The sequence below is a fragment of the Hyla sarda genome, chromosome 1, assembly GCF_029499605.1.
Source record: "Hyla sarda isolate aHylSar1 chromosome 1, aHylSar1.hap1, whole genome shotgun sequence".
Lineage (NCBI taxonomy): Eukaryota > Metazoa > Chordata > Amphibia > Anura > Hylidae > Hyla > Hyla sarda.
Window position 1 is genome coordinate 65,257,879 of NC_079189.1, and position 21,440 is coordinate 65,279,318.

Here is a 21,440-nt window from a genome sequence, read left to right on the forward strand (position 1 = left end):
GGAAAATCCCTCCACACAGTTTGATAAATCTGGGCATTGTTTTAGTGCATTTAAAAGGAGTAGTCCAGTGGTGAAAAACTTATCCCCTATCCTAAGGATAGGGAATAAGTTTGAGATCGCGGGGGTCCGACTGCTGGGGCCCCCTGCGATCTCCTGTACAGAGCCCCGACAGCCCGCGGGAAGGGGGCGTGTCGATCTTCGCACGAAGCAGCGGCCAACACGCCCCCTCAATACAACTCTATGGCAGAGCTGAAGCGCTGCCTTTTGCAATCTCCGGCTCTGCCATAGAGATGTATTGAGGGGGCGTGTCGGCCGCTGCTTCGTGCGGAGGTCGACACCCGCTATCTGGCCAGAGAGCCTGTCCCCCGTACAGAGAGATCACAGGGGCCCCCAGCGGTCGGACCCCCCGCGATCTCAAACTTATCCCCTATCCTTAGGATAGGGGATAAGTTTTTCACCACTGGACTACCCCTTTAAGTAAATTCATCCCTGTTTTTAGAGAACAGAGTTGTTTGGAATTCTTCACTGAAGATGAACTAGTACAAGACCCATTGTTTCCAAACCAGGGTGCCTCCAGCTGTTGCAAAACTACAACTCCCAGCATGCCCGGACAGCCGAAGGCTGTCCGGGCATGATGGTAGTTGTAGTTTTGCAACAGCTGGAAGCACCCTGGTTGGGAAACACTGATTTAGTATGATGCAGGCATAGTTATATCTTTATAGTAATTATGGGGGACATTTATCAATGTTTGCTTATGTATTCCTTTTTTTGTTCTTTTTTTCTTACAATTTTTTTTTGCTTATGTGTGACTTATGGTATTTATTAACTGGTTTCAGCCTGTTGATAAATTTCTTTCATGTAAGCAATTTTTTTTGCTTTGGTAGTGGCTTTTTCTGCTCCATATCTGAGCTGGAGTAAATTTAGTAGTTTTTTTCATTTGTTGTGACTTTTGCACTATATAAATCTCAGACCACTGCAAGTCAATAGTCACTTTTTGCTTTGGTAAGCAAGTTATTTTTTTTTTTTGCTTAGGGCACTGCACAATGAAAAAGTTGCACAGAAAGTTGCGACAATTTTAAGAAGAAAAAAAATAATTACCAGATGCTTTGATCAATGTCCCCCTATATCTTAATAGTATTTATATCTTTGAATAGACGTTAGTAGACACTGAAAGGAGCTTTCATAGTACCACTCAAAAATTTCTAGCTTTACAATGTTATGGTCAACCCGGGACAGAGTCATAAAGCAGCGACATGAAAAATCATCTTTATGCTTCTTTTTTAAAGAATACCTGTCATCAAACCTTAATTTTCGAAACTAACAGATTATATTCCCTTACTACTCCTAACATCCCTCCTGCCCTTAAATTTCTTTTTACCCGAGCTTTAAAAAGCTGTGTATCATACCTTTCCCCTTGCTCACATTGTATGAGCTCCCGGCAGGAGAAAGTGGGCGTTCCCCAGCTGGCGTGACATCACTGAAGCCTGCGAGAGCTGTGCCTCGCCATGCCCCGCATGTACTTCCTGAGTTTGGTCTCCTGCCAGGCCGGGAGGAGACCAAACTGCTTGACTTGCACAGGGAACAGAACAGAGCCACCTAGTGGCTGTTTTTTCAATCACATTAAAAACATATAAAAATGTTGAGAATTTTAACAGCAAGTAAATAGCAAAATGCCTTATAATTACATAAGGAACAATATATTAAAAGTTTAGCTTGGTGACAGGTACTCTTTAGAGACTACGCATACACTTACAAGCAGGGGGGCTGCAGACAGAAAACAGGGGTGTTAGGGGCAGCTGTTTTATGCATACTTCCTCTAGCTTTCTCTACCCCGTACAGGTGCATTTCATTACATGGTGTTACCTTCAACCGTAAACTATCCTTCAACTACAAAATGAACAATGTTGACAAGGGTAGTTTAGGAGGAGACATTTTGGGTAACCAATTGGTTTGTGACATTACCTCCCTCCCTTTTTTAATCCTACTGCTGTTTATTTTCACCTATATAGTGAAAGGTTTTCTATAGGTAATCAAGGGCTTACGACACGCTTCTTCTTGGAGCTCCATCCGACAGGTAGAATCGGATTGAGAGAAGGCTACTGCTTGGTTGTTAGGCTGCATTCACACCACATTTTTGCAATACAGTTCCCGTATAAGTTTTCAATTTGAAAACCGTATTGAAAACAGTATGAATTGACTCTCCATTGAAAACCGTATGCCAAACGATGAATTCGGTTGTATACCTTTTGTGTCTTGTACGGTTTTGTCCTACCCAAAACCATAGCCTACCACGTTTTTTTGTCTGGGTGAAAAACTGTATAGAAACCATATATGGTTCCTTTAACATGGGAGTCAATGAGAACCGTTGTCACCGTATGTGTGTACGGTTTGCACAATCCGTTTGAGTTTGCACATGCGCAGTGCACACCGAATGGAATGAAAAGTTAAAAACATATACTTTTTTTTTTTAAATGGATGCAACCGGACATCATTTTCAAACGTATACGGGTTAAAATTTGTACACACGTTTTGATACAGTTTAGTCCGGTTTTGAGGAATCAGTTTTTCATCAAAAACCTGATACAGGAACTGTATTGCAAAAAAGTGGTGTGAATGCAGCCTTAGAGAGATATGATTGGAAAGTAAGCAAAGCCGATAAAAGGTGCTTGTATGGTGGCAATGATCACCGAATGCAACAACCTGGAGGCAAAATGCAAACTTGACGATAGGAGTGTGTACGGACCTCTGTCCGCTGCTTGTAAGTTTATGCACACAGTCTTCCAAGAAGCAGCTATCCCCGAGTAGTGAGTGCAGGGTTCAGATTCTTCATGTTGCTGGTTTTGTGGATACTGTTTGAAGCTGAGCACCATCACTGAAGGGAAGCAAAGGTGCAGGTCCAAGGAAGCTTCTCTCTGAGGCGGGTGTACTGAGACTTAAAAGGGTACTCCGCTGCTCAGCGTTTGGAATAAACTGTTCTGAACGCTGGAGCCGGCAGCTTGTGATTTCACAGCCCCGCCCCCTCATGCCGCCACACCCCACCCCCTTAATGCAAGTCTATGTGAGGGGGCGTGGCAGCCGTCATGCCCCCTCCCATAGACTTGCATTGAGGAGGTGGGGCGTGATGTCTTGAGGGGCGGAGCTATGATGTCACAAGCTCCTGCTGCCGACTCCAGCCGTCGGAACAGTTTGTTTCAAACAGAGCAGCGGAGTACCCTTTTAAGATGCAGTACCAGATCTTAGCTTTTCCTTGTATATTTCATAGGGATACATGTCTGGTGTGTCTGTCCATTCAACACTAGAGATGCATCAAACAACTGCATGTCCTATTATTATGACGGATTCTTCAAACTGAACTTCAATGCAGATGTGTATGAGTCCTAAGTGGAGCCACCAATATTTAATAGGCACTGTTATTTGCAAAAAAACTTTTTGGATATGTAGATAACATTACATGTATATTTCTAATATATATTGTTAAAAAAAAAAAAGTGTATATTTATGGGTGAAAAAATGCTCTATTCGACTTACCACTAGGTGTCCCTCCACTGTCCAAAACACTGTCATGTCCCTGCAGCTAATATCCGTGTCGCTGTGCGGTGACAAAATACAGAAAGTCTGGGCAGGACAAGCAGGGCTCTGTCAGGCTCCTGCATTGTCAATCATCCTGATGTGTGAGATGGGGCATGTCAGAGAGCCTCAGTGCACAGAGCAGCCAGTTATTAGCTCTGAGGAGTGAGGGAGAAAAAAGTTTCCCCAAGGGAACACCCCTCCTCTTCAGTGAACTGTAATGATTGTGTGCGTACATACACAATATACATATATTCATCAAAAAGGATTAAAAAAAAATCCCTACAGACTTGTCCAAAGCAGTGGGTCTGCTACAATTTTATCCAGTCTAGACAATCTCCTTTGAGATAAGCAGCCTGATGGGTGACAATGTAGGAATCGGAACAGGACAGAGATCTGGGTGCCCACCTCCCAAAAAATCATTTTAACTGGTTTGAATTTTAGCAAACCCTCAGCTGTGTAAAGTAATAGATATGTGTAGGGTTTAGTCTTTGAGCATAAACAATAATGTTCTCTTTCACTGACAGAAAGCTGGCTCAGCTGTTGCCTATAGACTAGACTATAGAGAGCCACGTGCGGACAGATTTCTATTCATTAGACGTCTATGGTGGGCAATGCCTATCTGCATTTTGCTTTCATTAAAACGCACCTCACAGAGACGTGGTTCAGAAATTCAGCTATGATATGATATAATATTTAGAGACGACACTGCAGCTCCAGCCTCACTGACCCCTCCAGATCTACTGTATATACATATTCATACAGCACTAAGCAGTTTATGTATCTTGCTTATACAGCTTACATTATCAGTATGGACTATCTGCATACCAAGGAGAGGTACCATTGAGGAGCTTATGTTACACTGTCTGCACTGTAATATCGTCATGCCAGCTCTAGGAACATTGTTGTTACAGCAGCGGCCCTGTCTCCCGTAACATAAGTACGCCATTTACCTGCTAAAGAATCTGCCGATATTTCACAATGAATAAACTTCACAAGCAGAACAATGAATGAAAGTCTGCAGCTTCTAATACTCAGAATATTAGGTAGCAATTCTATGGCCACAAAGACAATTGGTGGCTCCTATAGCTTTGTACAATGCTCATCTTCATCCATTTTATGAATTAGGTTATAAAGTGTGGAACATTACAGCCTGGGAGTTACATATGGGGCAAAATGTCAGCGACTTAACTTCTGCTTCTACTTTGTATTTTCTTAAAGAAGTTTATCCATAAAAATGTTTTTGTCCCACTAGGGTAGCGTTTCCCAACATCCAGCATGCCCGGACAGCCTTTGGCCTTTTTGTTTGTATTTACTATGTATACTCTTGTGTGCCATGCATAAGTGTATGTTCATTTTGTATGTCTAATTGTTTAATTGTACGGTAAAAGCTGTTTTCATACATCCCTAGAGTTTATTTTTCCCTTGGGAGATTAATTTTTAAGGGCACACTGACAAAGACAAAAGTGGGGGGGGGGGGGGGGGAGGGGGGGGGATGGGAAAGTATATATTAAAAAAAAAATAAAAAAAAAATTTAAAAAAGGTATAAAAATATGCTTTAAAATGAAAAAATACTAAAATTTGGTGGCAATTAAAAAAAAAAATTATCTTAACGGTCTATTCACATGTACAGTATTCTGCACAGATTTGATGCGCATGATTTTCTGCTGCACATTTCAATGTAAACTGAATGACTGAACACAGCTTTAAATCCTGCGCATCAAATCTGCGCCAAATACTGCAAGTGTTTTTTGAGCGCTCCAATTCAGTAGGAAATAACCATACTTTACAGTCTGATCGCGGGGGGAGGGGGGTTGGCCACTGGGTCAGGCATCTAAGCGGAATTTCCAGGAGGGATAGTGGAGGAATGCCTTCATGCAGAATTATGCTTCAGATTTGTTCATAGGGAATACATATTTGTGCAGTTGTCGAGTCAAACAATGCTTGACCCTGCAACTGCACTGACGTATATACAGGACTCAGAACATTGGAATATTCTTCTTTTATCTTCATTGACATTATAATGCCGCAGACTTCTACCCATTGACACACATCGAGATGACATGGAGACGCATGGATTTGTTCAATATTAATCGTAATAAATATGAACTTGTATACATAGGAGTGTTCTTGATTTCCACACATTGGACATTGTGCTAAACCAGCCTTTACAATTAAAGTTAGGAGAGGTGATGGGTCCTTTTAAAGGAGAACTCTAGCCACGATTAAAGGGGTATTCCAGGCTTATACATCTTATCCCCTATCCAAAGGATAAGCCCAGCAATGCCCCCTCCATTCATGTCTATCCATACACATAAATGGAGGGGGTGTGGCATGACATCACTAGGGGGCGTGGCGTCACGTCCCCCCTCTCGTGGGCAGCGCCCGGCACAGAATGGAGGTCCCCATCAGCGGGACCCCTGCGATCAGACACCTTATCCCATATCCTCTGGATAGGGGATAAGATGTATAAACCCGGAATTGCCCTCAATCTTACCCCCTATCCACAGGATAGGGGATAAGTAGCTGATCACAGGGGGTCCAACCGTTGGTCCCTGGCTAGAATACTCACCACCCTTACAGGGCTGACAGCTAGACCTTAAAGGGGTATTCCAGGAAAGATACTTTTTTTTTTATATCAACTGGCTCCAGAAAGTTAAACAGATCTGTAAATTACTTCTATAAAAAAAAATCTTAATCCTTCCAATAAATATCAGCTGCTGAAGTTGAGTTGTTCTTTTCTGTCTGGCAACAGACATCTCTGTTTGTCTCGGGAACTGCACAGAGTAGAAGAGATTTCCAAGACAGGAAAGGACAACTACTTCAGCAGCTCATAAGTACTGAAAGGTTTAAGATTTTTTAATAGAAGTAATTTACAAATCTGTTTAAAGAGTAGCTCCCACCATCCATTTTTTTCTGTCACTGCCATCTATCCTTAACCCCCGCTCTACCTTTAAATTTTTTTTTACTATATTAAAAATGGCTTTTTGTCTGGTAGTGTGCTCACTAACCAGGCAGACTTCCCCAGCAGGCACAACGTCAGTGATGCCTGCTGGGGGGGGCCAACTTCCGCCCTTAGTTCATCTATACAGGGCGCCTCCAGCTGTTTCACCACTACAACATCTATTGGCTGTCAGGGCATGCTGGGAGTTGTAGTGGTGAAACAACTGGAGGCATCCTGTGTTGAAAACAATATATATTTGTTATGGCCGCAACCCACTCTATCCCGACCCCACGGCCGCCGCGAAACCCGCTCTACCGTCCACCTCCCCACCCCGAAAATCACTTAGTGCAGGGTAGTCCTGAGGCCGGGAGGCAGGGCCGGCGTGCGAGGCCAGGAAGCCGCATCCTCTGTGCTCTCAGTGCTCACTCCCCCGTCTGATTGACAGGCAGGGAGCGAGCGCAGGCTGATTGTCTGACTGAATTAGGACCGATTGCCCGGCCGGCATCGGTCCTAATTCAGTCGTGACGTCACGGCAGGCTGCAGCCGGCCACTAGGAGGGAGACCCCTAATGGCCGGTTTTCAAATATAAAATTAACTATTTAAATAAAAAAAATAATGAAAGTATATTAGAGATAGGTTGTAGTACATAAGTACAAAAAAAAAAAAAAAAAGGTTGGTTGGTGCCCATTTAACTTTCTGGGGCCAGTCGATATATGGAAAAAAAGGTTTTTCTTGGTTACATAGTTACATAGTTAGTACGGTCAAAAAAAGACATATGTCCATCAAGTTCAACCAGGGAATTAAGGGGTAGGGGTGTGGCGCGATATTGGGGAAGGGATGGGATTTTATATTTCTTCATAAGCATTAATGTTATTTTGTTCCATGAATGTATCTAATCCTGTTTTAAAGCTGTTAATTGTTCCTGCTGTGACCAGTTCCTGAGGTACACCGTTCCATAAATTCACAGTCCTCACGGTAAAGAAGGCGTGTCGCCCCTTGAGACTAAACTTTTTCTTCTCCAGACGGAGGGAGTGCCCCCTCGTCCTTTGGGGGGGTTTAACCTGGAACAGTTTTTCTCCATATTTTTTGTATGGGCCATTTATATACTTATATACGTTTATCATATCCCCCCTTAAACGTCTCTTCTCAAGACTAAACAATTGTAACTCCTTTAATCGCTCCTCATAGCTAAGATGTTCCATGCTCCATATTAGTTTAGTCGCGCGTCTCTGCACCCTTTCCAGCTCCGCAGTGTCCCTTTTATGGACAGGTGCCCAAAACTGAACAGCATATTCCAGGTGAGGCCGTACCAATGCTTTATAAAGGGGGAGTATTATGTCCCTGTCCCTTGAGTCCATGCCTCTTTTGATACATGACAATATCCTGCCGGCTTTGGAAGCAGCAGCCTGACATTGCATGCTATTATGTAGTCTGGTTAACCCCTTTAACAGTCACACTTCTAAAGGAAGAAAACTTTGCAATCTCAGTGGCAATTTTTTGGCTTCTTACCTTAACCCACAACAAGGTAGAGTAATGAACCTGACAAAGGCCAGAAGGACCCTCAATGGGAGAAGTGTGAACACGTACAGGAAGGCGTCCAGGCACAGGAAGAACCCGAAGAACATCAGCTGCAAGACAAAGTATGAACAACAATTATATCTGACCTCCAATAAACCAGAAGGTCTGACAATCTGGCACTTTCCAGCTTAGAATTGCTAAATAATGTACAAAACAGGTACATTTAGTAACATCACACCTTGTGTAACACACCGGCCCTATACTGTACAAATCCACTAGGTACATGGATAATAATATGTTACGCTATTATTTACTGCCACTCCCTGAACTAATAAAGGGCATTGCTGGGCTTAAAGCCCAACTCTACTGAAAATTCAGGTTTGATGGCTGTTAACCTCAATGGCCCATCCTCCTCAACATCACCAGGGACATAATGTTCTCGCACCATGCTGTCTCTGAGCCGACTATGACATTAAGGCAGTGTTTCCCAAGCAGGGTGCCTCCAGCTGTTGCAAAACTACAACTCCCAGCATGCCCGGACAGCCGAAGGCTGTCCGGGCATGCTGGGAGTTGTTGTTTTGCAACAGCTGGGGGCACCCTGCTTGGGAGACACTGCACTAAGGAAACACGGTCGTCTTATACAGATTAAAGGGGTACTCCACTGGAAAACATTTTCTTTTAAATCAACTGCTGCCAGAAAGTTAAACAGATTTGTAAATGACTTCTGTTAAAAAATCCCAATCCTTCAAGTACTTATCAGCTGCTGTATATAATACACAGGAAGTTCTTTTCTTTTTGAATTTCTTTTCTGTCTGACCACAGTGCTCTCTACTGACACCTCTGTCCATTTTAGGAACTGTCCAGAGTAGGAGCAAATCCCCATAGAAAACCTATCCTGCTCTGGACAGTTCCTGGCAGTGGGTACAGTGGTCAGGCAGAAAGGAAATTTAAAAAGAAAAGAACTTGTGTATTATACAGTAGCGGATAAGTACTGGAAGGATTGGGATTTTTTAATAGAAGTAATTTACAAATCTGTTTAACTTTCTGGCATCAGTTGATTTAGAATAAAATGTTTTTGAGCGGAGTACCCCTTTAAAGAAAAGTTGGCTGCACCCAATGATTTCAGCAGGACGAGCTGACTTTTTATGTGCATAGAGGGATGATATTCGGTAATAGTTTGGGCATTCTGAATGTCAGCTCCAGATCCTTTTGTTTTACCCTGGGGATTGGCAGCCACTAGGTGTATCTGTCAGTGACTTTCTCCTCTCTCCCCAATAAAACTGCATGCTTAGCTAAGCTGAGAGTGCACGTGTATGGGGTATTCAGGACAAACAACTGAATAAGTGTTTGGGCCACAGCTATTCTATAGCCACCTTTATCCTTGACCAACGCATCTGTTGCTCTTTAGAGAACCTGGGTGGTTGTTCACACACTGGAATGTCCCCACAGAAAATCTCAGTGCGGAAATTTAGCAGTCTGCAGGCTCCAGTAAAACATGCCAGCGCTAGGACCGCACAGCAATGCACTGTTTTATAGACAGCTATGCATCCGTGCAGAGTCCGCAGAAAGAACGAGCATGTTTATTCTTTCTGCTGACACAGAAAATGGAATTTCCATGGTGAAAACATCTGGCACGGAAATTCTGCTGTGTGTAAAGCGCAGCAATATCCTGTTAAATTCAACAGGACTCTGCTGCAGCGGAATCTCCGTGCCGAATTCCAATGCAGAATTTGGCATGAAAATTATGGCGTGTGAACGTGGCCTAAAAGGAGAGCTCTCTCCTCATTTGAAGAAATTATCCTCCCTCATATTTAAAGGAGTAATTTTTTTTATTTGACTATGCTACAGGGTCTGTACCTGTGTGCGACGGTTTTCTCACAATTCTTCTGTGATTTTCACCCCAATATTTATTTTTACCAGCATACAAAATGACTGTTGTCTCAGATTTTTCCCAGCTTGCAATGTGGCAAAGACCTGACATGACTAGTCAGCTGATGACAGGGAGCCTGTCTGCTTCAATGGGTGGAGAGATCGCTTGGTGGGAGAGAGATCAATCTGCAAATAATGCAACAGCTGTAGGAACCCTGATTGAAAACCACGGGTCTTGGATGCAGCTCATTTATGTTTCAATGGGTGGGGTGGCTGATGTGTGGGAGGGAGGAAAATGGAATTATGGGATTTGTAGTAAAAAAAAAAAAAAAAAAAAAGAAAGAAAACAAACAGGAAATACCAGTTCACAAACAGCTAGCCACAGTGTTATGTAATCTCACAACATAGCCATTTAGCCCCAAGACAAGCGCAGATCCTTCCTAAGCATGTCCATTACTATGTCAGGTAAGTACTAAAATCGCCTTATGGTGGATAACCCCTTTAACTCCACAATTCTGTAAAAAAAATGTATGCCTATCTAGGGTGTACAGCTACACGGCTTGTATGGAAGTATAAAGGTATTGTAGCACAGCAGCGATTTTATTCTAAGCACTTAAAGGAGTACTCTGGCACTTAACTTATCCCCTATCCACATGATAGAAGGCAAGTGTCTGATCGCGGGGCTGGAGGAGGTCAGACCATTGGGACCCATCGAGATCTCTTGCCTGGAGCCCTGACTCTCTCCCATGCACTGAGCATTCACAGCTCGGCGCAAAGAACAGCAACTGCTCAGTGCATGGGGAGAGCCAGGGTGCCGGGTAGAAGACTGCGGTGGATCCCAGCAGTCGGCCCACCCGCAATCAGACACTTATCCCCCATCGTGTGGATAGGCAATAAGTTGTTAAGTTCTGAAGTAGCCCTTCAAACTAAGTCCAAAGTTGTGAGCCTGCTGGGCGGTACAGTTGCCGTGGCAACCATACTATGCTAAGCTCCGAGTGCTTTTAGGAGCTGAACAGGACTCGTGCACCGAACTTTGCTGAGCGTGATACAGTTGCCTAACTTAATCGTCCAGAGTGGCCTGCGTCTCCCTACGGTGACACTAAAAATCATGACACTGGACTTGCACTTTAATGTGTGTTACGTTATCGGAATCCAATAGATGAACAATGGTGAGCTGTCTTAGGTGTAAAGGGGTGAACCAAGATTAGAAAAACATAGCTGCTTTCTTTTAGAAACCATGGTCTCTTGTCATCAGTTTGTGTGTGATATTGCAGCTCCGTTGTATAGAAGTAAATGGAGCCAAGTTGTAAAAACAGAAATGTGGCCCAGATTTATCAAACTGTTTGTAAGAAAAAAATGGAATGATTCTCCATCACAATCACCCAATCACAGCTCAGCTAAAAAGCGCTGGTAAAGTGAAAACAAACTTTAACTCACCTTTCCTCCGTTCCAGTGTAGCGCCACTACAGCTGTTTGGTCCTCTGGTACGGTATTCTTCCTTCTTCCGTCACACTGTGCTCAGCTTATTACTGGCCAATGTGGGACATCGCTGTGGCCGGTGATAGGCTGAACGCAGTGTGACGATCCGTGCACATGGAAGAAGGAAGAATATCGGACCGGAGGACCAAACAGCTGTAGTGGCGCTACACGGGAACAGAGGAAAGGTGAGTTCAAGTTTTTTTTTTTTTTTTTTTTTTTTTGCAGCCCGGGCACAATGGAACGAAAATACTGTTCCTTTAAGGGAAAACAGTTCACGGCAGGGGCGCCGGATGGATTTAAATATTTATAAGCGTTGGTCACGTGAGCGCTCAATAGGCACGAGCACTCACGTGACCAACGCTCATGAATATTTAAATCCAGCCAGCGGACCCGCCTCCAGAGCGCAAGTGAAACTGAAAGTGAAAGTAAAACGATCTTTACTGTGGCAACCACTAGGAAGGCCAAACTGCAACTCCCAGCATGCCCATACAGCAAAAGGCTGTCTGGGCATGCTGGGAGTTGTAGTTTTGAAACATCTGGAGGGTCACAGTTTGGAGACCACTGTTACAGTGGTTCCAAAACGGTAGCCCTCCAGATGTTGCCAAACTACAACTCTCAGCATGCCTGGACTGCCCAGGCATGCTGGGAGTTGTAGTTCTGTAACATCTGTCCCTTCAGATTTAGCAATTTTCATGATTTTTTTTTTTAAATTGCTGCTCTATTTTGAAGCCATTTAATTTTCTCAAAAAGCACAAATATGTCCATTTTATGATGCCAACATAAAGTGGACATATTGTATTTGTGAAGAAAAATAAAATTTATTGTGAATATCCATTTTCCTTACAAGTAGAGAGCTTCAAAGTTAGAAAAATGCAAAATTTTCATGAAATTTTGGGATTTTTCACCAAAAAAGGATGCAAGTATCGCCGAAAATTTACCACCAAAATAAAGTAGAATATGTCACGAAAAAACTATCTCAGAATCAGAATATTCGGTAAAAGCATTTTCGCATTATTAATTCGTAAAGCGACGTGGTCAGAATTGCGAAAAAAGGCTCAGTCCTTAAGGTGAAAAAGGGCTGCGTCCTTAAGGGGTTAAGCAAGCAAATGTCGCAGGGACCTAAAATTGACAAAAGAAATGATCCTAATATGTGTTCTATGTGTTCCTAATTTTTTTTTTTTTTTTTTATATGATCTGGTAGGCCCTACCAGATCATATAAAAAAAAAAAAAAAATTTGAAAAAAACAAAATGATGAAATAAAATGTAAATACTAATGCATGCTGGACCATATCTGTCTGATGCATCTTGTCAACACATGTAACCTAAAATTCAAACAAACACCCATGCATATCTATATCAAATAGCAATAAAAGTGACCTACATGTCTCAATTGTATAAGCTATACCTATAAATGGGGGAAATACATAACACATTAGTATCCCCATATTGTGACATGAGTAGAAGGGCACTATTATGCGAATCATGCGAATAGAACTTGCGCATGCGCATTTAGCACATATGCTAATTTTTATGCACATGCAAATTTTTATGCGCAATATGCGAATTACGTAGTTTCTGGCTCCTTGTCATGTGACACGTGGCGTGGACTTACGGCCGCATTGGAGACAATGGCGGCAGGTACACTCTGTATACAGCACACGCACAGCTGTGTCTCCCTCTCCCCCCCCCCCCCTTGGTTGGTGAGATAGCCCCTGGTATACATGCATACAATAGTTAGAAGGTACAGTATTAGCTGGTGGTGATAGCCATATTTGGGATTGTGGTTTGAGTCATGGGGGGTTGGTGGTTATTTGGGTTATAACCCTCCACCACGTTCTTTGTGTTTTTAAGTGGTTTTAAATGTCTGTGCTTTTTTGTTGGGTGATTTAATAAAGATTCATAAATTTTTTATATCATTATTGTGGTGTGCATCTATCTATAGTGGCTAGCTTTTCTTTCTTTTTTGATATACATAACCCATAGATAGGCGATACATTTCAGCCTTTGGATACCCATTGCATGCCCAGTGCTGAAGACAACATAGTGAGCCACCTTTTCACCCAGCTCAGTTTTTAGCATGTAATGCGGAAATCCTCGGAAGTGATTGCCAGGCATGCGCTCTCACATCTTCTCCTGGCAAGGTGGGACATTTTACTGCCACATTTAGCTGTCTGCGTTGACTGCGATCAATGCCAAGTCTTTCTAAAATTACAGTTCAGACACTGTCACCCCCTTGTAGAGCAGCACTTTGCTGACAGAGGGTTTGAGCGCACTTTACATCGCCTTCTCAGGTTTTTTGATGAAAAGATGAGGAGATCTGCAGTATTTAAAGGGGGGGATGGAAGAAGTCATGGCGGGAGGCAAAATGTGACACTGGAAACAGAATATATAACTAGGACATAGGGGATGCAGATAAGAAGGAAGAGAAACAAGGGCGGGGAGGGGAAGAACATAAGATTTGCAGGATAAAACTCCATAACATGGATTAGAGAAAGAACTCTATAACACATGGCCTATAGACATAACACTACAAATCTATGAGAAACAGGAATGCAAGTGGAGAAACAACCACCGTGTAGGTCACGCGGAAGCTTAAAGCACGTCTCTAATGATATTGTAGTGGCAGGATACATATTTAAAACTGGCGCCAACTCTGTAGCATGCGAGTTGCCTCTGCAAAAGCTGGTGACCTACGGATTTGCTGGAGATCCCATGATAATGACTTCTGGCTAATCTGTAGTTTTGCTTTTTTACCAGACTTTATCAGGAGCTACTTTTTCTAGACAAAACTGCTTGAGATTATGTAGAGTAACAAAAAGTTACAAAGTTTGCTGCCTAAAAAAAAAATTTCTATAGTAAGAGCTACCATGTGACCCCCCCCCAATATTCAGGGGGGTGTGATGCAGTACTCCTGCTGCATTACCTCTTGCCCATTCTTCACATGAGGCAGGGTTGATGTAACCCGCGTGACTCTGCTCCCCAACCTGTGGCTGTTGCAAAACTACACCTCCCATCATTCCCGACCAGCTGGAGAGCCACAGGCTGGGAATTACTGATGCGACCCATGTGGCCCATTTCTTAAAGGCAATGTGTCATCAGAAAATGACCTATTGTTTAAATCAGGTTTTTACATTAACCATATCTTTTAAAGGAGTAATGTTTCTCCTTGAGGGCAACACCATAGTGGTGGAGAGTCATAGGCCAATAGCACTCCACTGGGCACTGCTGACTTTTTTTTGTAATTTTTTCTATATTTCATAATAATCCTTAAATCTTGCAGTTTCCATTCTAGCCACTAGGCTTAAAACTAAGCTGAGACTTCCTGTTCTAAAGAGATCATTTCCAAGAAATGCCTTTCTTCACAGGAGCACAGTGAAAGGTGACACCAGTTTACAGATCACACTGGATCCACCATTCATAGCACAGCTCAGCATCCCCCCTCCTTATAGAGTCACCTCTGAAAAGGTCACAGAGATATCCCATTAACATCTCCAATTCATGTGAATGGGACAGGCCCTGTAAATTGTTCATGGGTCCTGCCGTAAAGTATATCACTAAATGCTGTTGAAAACAGCTCAGGCTAGATGGCAGCCCCAACTATTAGAGATGAGCAAACTTGCAGTAAATTCGATTCGTCACAAACTTCTCCGCTCGGCAGTTGACTTATCCTGCGTAAATTAGTTCAGCCTTCAGGTGCTCCGGTGGGCTGGAAAAGGTGGATACAGTCCTAGGAAAGAGTCTCCTAGGAATGTATCCACCTTTTCCAGCCCACCGGAGCACCGGAAAGCTGAACTAATTTATGCAGGAAAAGTCATCAACTGCCGAGCCGAGAAGTTCGTGACAAATCGAATTTACTGTAAGTTCGCTCATCTCTACCCACTATAACTAGGGATCGCCCGATATTGATTTTTTTTAGGGCCGATACAGATACTGATAATCTGTGAACTTTCAGGCCGATAACTTATACTGATATTCCGGTATAAGTTATTGGCTATTTCTCCACCGGTAATTGCAGATACTGATAACGTCCAAAATTGTGAATATCGGCCGATAGCGATAATCGGTCGATCCCTAATGAGAACATGGAAAATCTGGGCGACACATTCCCTTTAATGTTGCAGAGCGTTTAGTGAGAAACAGCCCTTTGCAAGCCATTATACCTACTGAGGGAGTGGACTCCTCGAAGTTAAGTTAGCTGCAAAAACTACATATGCACTTGCACTGCCATTTGGGGGGGGGGGGGGGGGGACTGCACTGGACAGGATATACCACCATCTTGTAATCTGCAGAACTGCCCCCCACCCCCCGTTGTGAGAGTAAAGTAGATGCAAAGCTACCTGCATTTCTAGCTGTGTAAAGCATGGCACATGGGAGCGCTGCTGTACAGTGAAAAACTCAGTTGGGGTGTACAAAGCTACGATACCGCAGTGTACCCTTCATTCTTAAAGTGGCGGTCCCAGAGATCAGATCTTCACAGATCAGAAAATGATGGCCTATGCCAGTGGTCTCCAACCTGCGGGCCTCCAGATGTTGCAAAACTATAACTCCCAGCATGCCCGGACAGCCAACGGCTGTCCGGGCATGCTGGGAGTTGTAGTTTTGCAACATCTGGAGGTCCGCAGGTTGGAGACCACTGGCCTATGCAATAGAGATGGTAATTTCCCTTTTAGAGCACATGCCCTGCTAGTTAAGGTAATCCTGTAAAGCAATAGATTATACAGAATGTGCAGTGACAGGAACACTGATGGGATGTCCTATTCCCCATTATATTACAGATCCTCAGATAAGATGGCTATTACCAGGAGACACGAGTGACCGCTCGGAGTATGCTGCGGACAGAGGAAGGAAGAAGAAGCTGTGCACAGGGAGTCTCTGGGCTCCAACCCCACACATGGCACTCCGCCAGGTAATGTTACACAGAGTAAGCCAGGAGCTTCTGACTAACTGCTCTGCGACATTACACGTTCTCTGGCTCCTTCACCGATCCCCTGGTGCTATTTCATCTGTATATTAAAATCAGAAAGATGACACAACAGGGATTTTCAGCAAGAAAAACGAAAAGTCATCATCATGGACAGGCAAAAACTACAGGGAGATTTCCACAGGTGGGATGCGCTGCAGATTTGCACACACACAAAAAAATAAAAAAATTTAAATGTAAAAAAAAATTAAAAAACATGTGAGTTTTTTTATGCTACCAAAACCACAACATCAGGGCAGTCCCCTGCGGCCCTTTACCCAAAAGAAGGAGATCTATCAAAGGCCAGTGGGGTGAAGAGATTCTGCCAGAGACTGTCTTAAAGGGGTATTCCAGGCAAAACCTTATCTTTTTTTTATTATATTAGATAGAGATTATCTATATCTATATCTATATCTCTATCTATCTATATCTATATATCTATATATCTATGTCTATATCAATCTCAACTGGCTCTGGAAAGTTAAACAGATTTGTAAATTACTTCTATTAAAAAATCTTAATCCTTCCAATAGTTATTAGCTTCTGAAGTTTTCTGTCTAACTGCTCAATGATGATGTCACGTCCCGGGAGCTGTGCATGATGGGAGAATATCCCCATAGGAACTGCACAGCTCCCGGGACGCGAGTCATCAGAAAGCAGTTAGACAGAAAACAACAACTCAACTTCAGAAGCTAATAACTATTGGAAGGATTAAGATTTTTTAATAGAAGTAATTTACAAATCTGTTTAACTTTCCAGGGCCAGTTGATATATTAAAAAAAGTTTTGGCCTGGAATACCCCTTTAATGTTCCCTTTAAAGCCTACCTGTTATATCACAGAAAAAAAATATGCTTCTATGTTACCCTGTAGGTCATGCAGGTTCTTTACATGTTGTTTTAGGTGTCTAACGTCTGTATTTGGCTCACAAATCCCTCTGTTCTGCTGCTCATTTATTCTGAGATCCACTGCACAGGGGAGTATCCAAGGCAAGCACCGAGCCCGCCCTCACACACCATGCATTTACTTCCTCCCTGAGTTTGCTGTGCTGTGTCTCTTCATCCAATCACTGCAGGCATCTCGATAACCCTATCCTCTGCGTTTTCATGATGCAGTCTGATAGGACAGGAGTAAGCACAGAGGAGTGCTAGTTCCACCTTCACATACTGGACTTTGTCCCTCCAGTCTGTACTTCCGCTGGGACAAAGATGATGCTGCAGCCAGACAGGATTAGTTTCTGGATGGTATAGGGACCGCTAGTGGTCTTTTATCAGTATATTAGAAAGGTTAATGTTTTGCCAAAATGTACAGTGGTCCCTCAACATACGATGGTAATCTGTTCCAAACGGACCATCGTTTGTTGAAACCATCGCATGTTGAGGGATCCGTGCAATGTAAAGTATAGGACAGTGGTATACAACCTGCGGACCTGCAGATGTTGCAAAACTACAACACCCAGCATGCCGGACAGCCAACGGCTGTCCAGGCATGCTGGGAGTTGTAGTTTTGCAACATCAGGAGGTCCGCAGGTTGAAGACCACTGTTAGAGGAAGTTGTACTCACCTGTCCCCGCCGCTCGTCACCGCTGCCCGGGATGTCGCCATCCATCGCTGTCGCCGCGTCCCCGACGCTCCGGCAAGGCCTGTTTCCCCGGCATCCGCGCTCTCCGTTGCCGCCATCACGTCGCTACGCACGCCGATCCTATCGGATGATGGGACAGCGTGCGCAGCGACGTGATGACGTCGATGGAGATCGCTGGCGATGCAGGGGATCCTGAAGAGGAAGCGCCGGAGCCCCAAGGACAGGTAAGTGACCGTCACCGGAGCACACGGGGCACCGTAAACGGCTATCCGGTGGCAGCTGAAGCAGTCAGCGCTGCCGGATAGCCGTTTATGCGATGGCCCCGACATACAAAAGCATCGTATGTTGATGCTGCCTTCAACATGCGATGGCCTCTGAGAGGCCATCGAAAGCTGAAATTATCGTATGTCGGGGCCATTATAGGTCGAGGGGGTCACTGTACAACATAGAAAAAAAGTTTTTAAACCTGACAGTGGCCACTTAAACCTCAATCCCCAATGAGGCAGGTAAGCCTCAACATTATATGGTGGAAGTAAAAAGGTGCAAAATAAGGCTCCTATATTGTGACAGTCATATGGTCATGCCTAGTGCCTCATGCTGGCTTAAAGTCCATTAGCTAAACTAATAGAGCAGTCATGTTGCCCTGCACTATAAAGCATTCTCTATGGAAGCGCCAGAGATACCCGAGTACAATGCTTCTATACCTCCAGTGCTCTCATAGATAATGCATGGGTTGTCCCAGAGGTTGGACTCCTGGTAATCAGACACCCTCTTTCCCGTGAATACGTGATACGTTTTTTTTTTTTTTTTACACATTGGTGGACCACAAAGAACTGACATAACCCATCAATATAACACATACAATTACAATGCCAATGCAACCTGCAAGAACGATAAAAGTAAGGCATTTGTTGACTGAACGGTGAATTTCAGTTTTGTATTCTGGACACAAGATATAGGGCTCAAAAAGGCATAAACATAACTGGGAATGCTCAACTTAGAACTTCCTGAAAACATCCATCCGTATGATACAGATGTATGTTTATACCCACAAGTCCATATGCTGCAATGAGATAACGTTACAAGCGTGTGACTGTAAGGAGCAGCCCAGATCCTTCCCCTCCCCGGCTGCCCGTGACGTTCCTTGTTTCTGTGGTAACAGTGACAGCTACAGGATGTCACCGCTACACTGCAGACAACACATCGCACTACACATTATGTGAACCGTAAAATAACTGTGCAAATGCTTTCATCTACTTATCTTGCGCAGACTGACCATGTGATCTTTTCGCTTTAATTCACATTGTGAATTCATGGATTGTGTAAATTGCAGGTGGCTATGGGGAACCTGATCTAACTGCTTAGGTCCAAAATCTGACCTCACATAGGCTGTCTGTGGGAACTGAGGAAACTATCATGAATCTGTACAACAGTATGTAAATTAATATCTGACTGATTTTGTCTTCACTGTATACAGAGCAATAGAGTTCCCCCTTATAAAGTGATGTATCCACCACAAATCGAGACACTGATCAGAAAACTGTTTACAGGGGTACTCCACAGGCCAGCGTGGAACTAAATGTTCCGAACGCGGTTTTCGTGCTGCGGGGTCGGCCACGCCCCCTCGCGATGTCACAGGCATGCCCCCTCAATGCAAGTCTACGGGAGGGGGCATGACAGCCATAGACTTAGAAACACAGAACATGTCGGCAGATAAGCACCATTTGGCCCATCTAGTCTGCCCAATATTCTGAAACCTATCCCTGGCCCTATTTTATATGGAGGATAGCCTTATGCTTATCCCATGCATGTTTAACCTCCTTCACTGTATTTGCAGCTACCACTTCTGCAGTAAGGTTATTCCATGCATCCACTACTCTCTCAGTAAAGTAATACTTCCTCATATTACTGCAGAAACCTTTGCCCCTCTAATTTATACATATGTCCTCTTGTGGTAGTTTTTCTTCTTTTAAATATCTTCTCCTCCTTTACCGTGTTGATTCCCTTTATGTACCGTATATGCCGGTGTATAAGACGACCCCCAACTTTTACAGTTAAAATGAAGAGTTTGGGATATACTCGCCATATAAGACTACCCCTCTACCGCAATGTACAGTACCTTGTAGTTCCCCCCACATTAGGTAGGCAGCATGTTCCCCCACTCGGGAGTTCCCCCCATAATAGTAGGCAGCTCCCCCCCCCCCCCATAATAGTAGGCAGCTCCCCCCCCCCATAATAGTAGGCAGCTCCCCCCCCCCATAATAGTAGGCAGCTCCCCCCCCCCATAATAGTAGGCAGCTCCCCCCCCCCCATAATAGTAGGCAGCTCACCCCCCCCCCCATAATAGTAGGCAGCTCACCCCCCCCCATAATAGTAGGCAGCTCCCCCCCCCCCCCCATAATAGTAGGCAGCTCCCCCCCCCCCATAATAGTAGGCAGCTCCCCCCCCCATAATAGTAGGCAGCTACCCCCACATTAGGTTGTTAAAGCTGCTGAACCAAGAGTAAGCATAGTGTGCCAGTCATTACATAGGGGTGACAGTATTGCAGATGCACGTTTTATATATACCAGCAGCCGAGTACCTGGCATTTCCTGGTGTTTCTACCTAAACTTTGTGAGAGAGGAAAAAGTAACAATAACACTTCTGTCCTTATATCCTGACCACATGTGGGACTGAACTGTGATGGGGAGATTGTAGGCAGAAAATAGAAGGGGCATGGCTTTCTGGGACGTGGCTTGTGGAAGGGGCATGGTCAGACCGACACATTCACTCGAAGATGTGGAGCAAGGTGTGGCTAAGCTGTGATGAAGAGACTGTGGCCTAAGGACGTGTGATGTGGGTGTACTGGGGCGAAAATTATGCCCCCCCAAAAAAAGCTGAACCGACACACTCAAAAGCAGTAGTCCTAAAGACTTGCATGGGACTTCAGACAAAAAACCCACATGCAGTCTTCATTCCTTCATTTATTTCTACACTACCTGATGTGCAGTTTGCAACCTGCTCCTAGTTCCAGACTTTTCTAATGTGGACACAGCCTCTCACTAATACATGCTGAATTTAAGATGTGTGTGAAGGATGCTGGTGCCTTCACTAGCTGTCATGTATGGGCACAGCAATATTCCTGGGCTGATTGCCTTTTCTAGAAGCTGTAAGGATCTCAACTCCCTAAAAGATACTCTTCCTGAGAAGTGTGCGATTACCCCCCGAGTTTGTCATGGGTGATGTGCTTTCTTTCTACACAGCCTATGGGATTCATCCTCCTCCTCTTGTGTATTTTCCTCCCTTGCTACAGGCTGTGTGATCTGCCCTACCCAAAGACTTGGATGTTTTTCTACCTCTCCACTCTCTCATGTGCCCTGTACACGAGTATTGGACAGACCATACAATATAATAACACATTCACACCTGCATATGTTGTAAACCAAAACCAGGCATGAGCAGGAAAAATAAACTATAATGGAAAGATTAACTCCTTTTATGTTTTGGACTCCAGGAAGAGTTACTGTAATTTATTTAACTTTTT

General features: G+C 43.9%; 1 protein-coding gene across 1 annotated transcript in view; it reads right to left on the minus strand.

The window, feature by feature from the left end:
* TAPT1 (transmembrane anterior posterior transformation 1) overlaps positions 1-21,440 on the minus strand; it is a gene marked incomplete in the record, with an annotated part of 65,456 nt that overhangs the window by 23,734 nt on the left and 20,282 nt on the right. Inside the window, 1 exon segment of the mRNA XM_056555190.1 lies at positions 8,021-8,139. Within this exon segment, the coding sequence (XP_056411165.1) occupies positions 8,021-8,139 (119 nt within the window).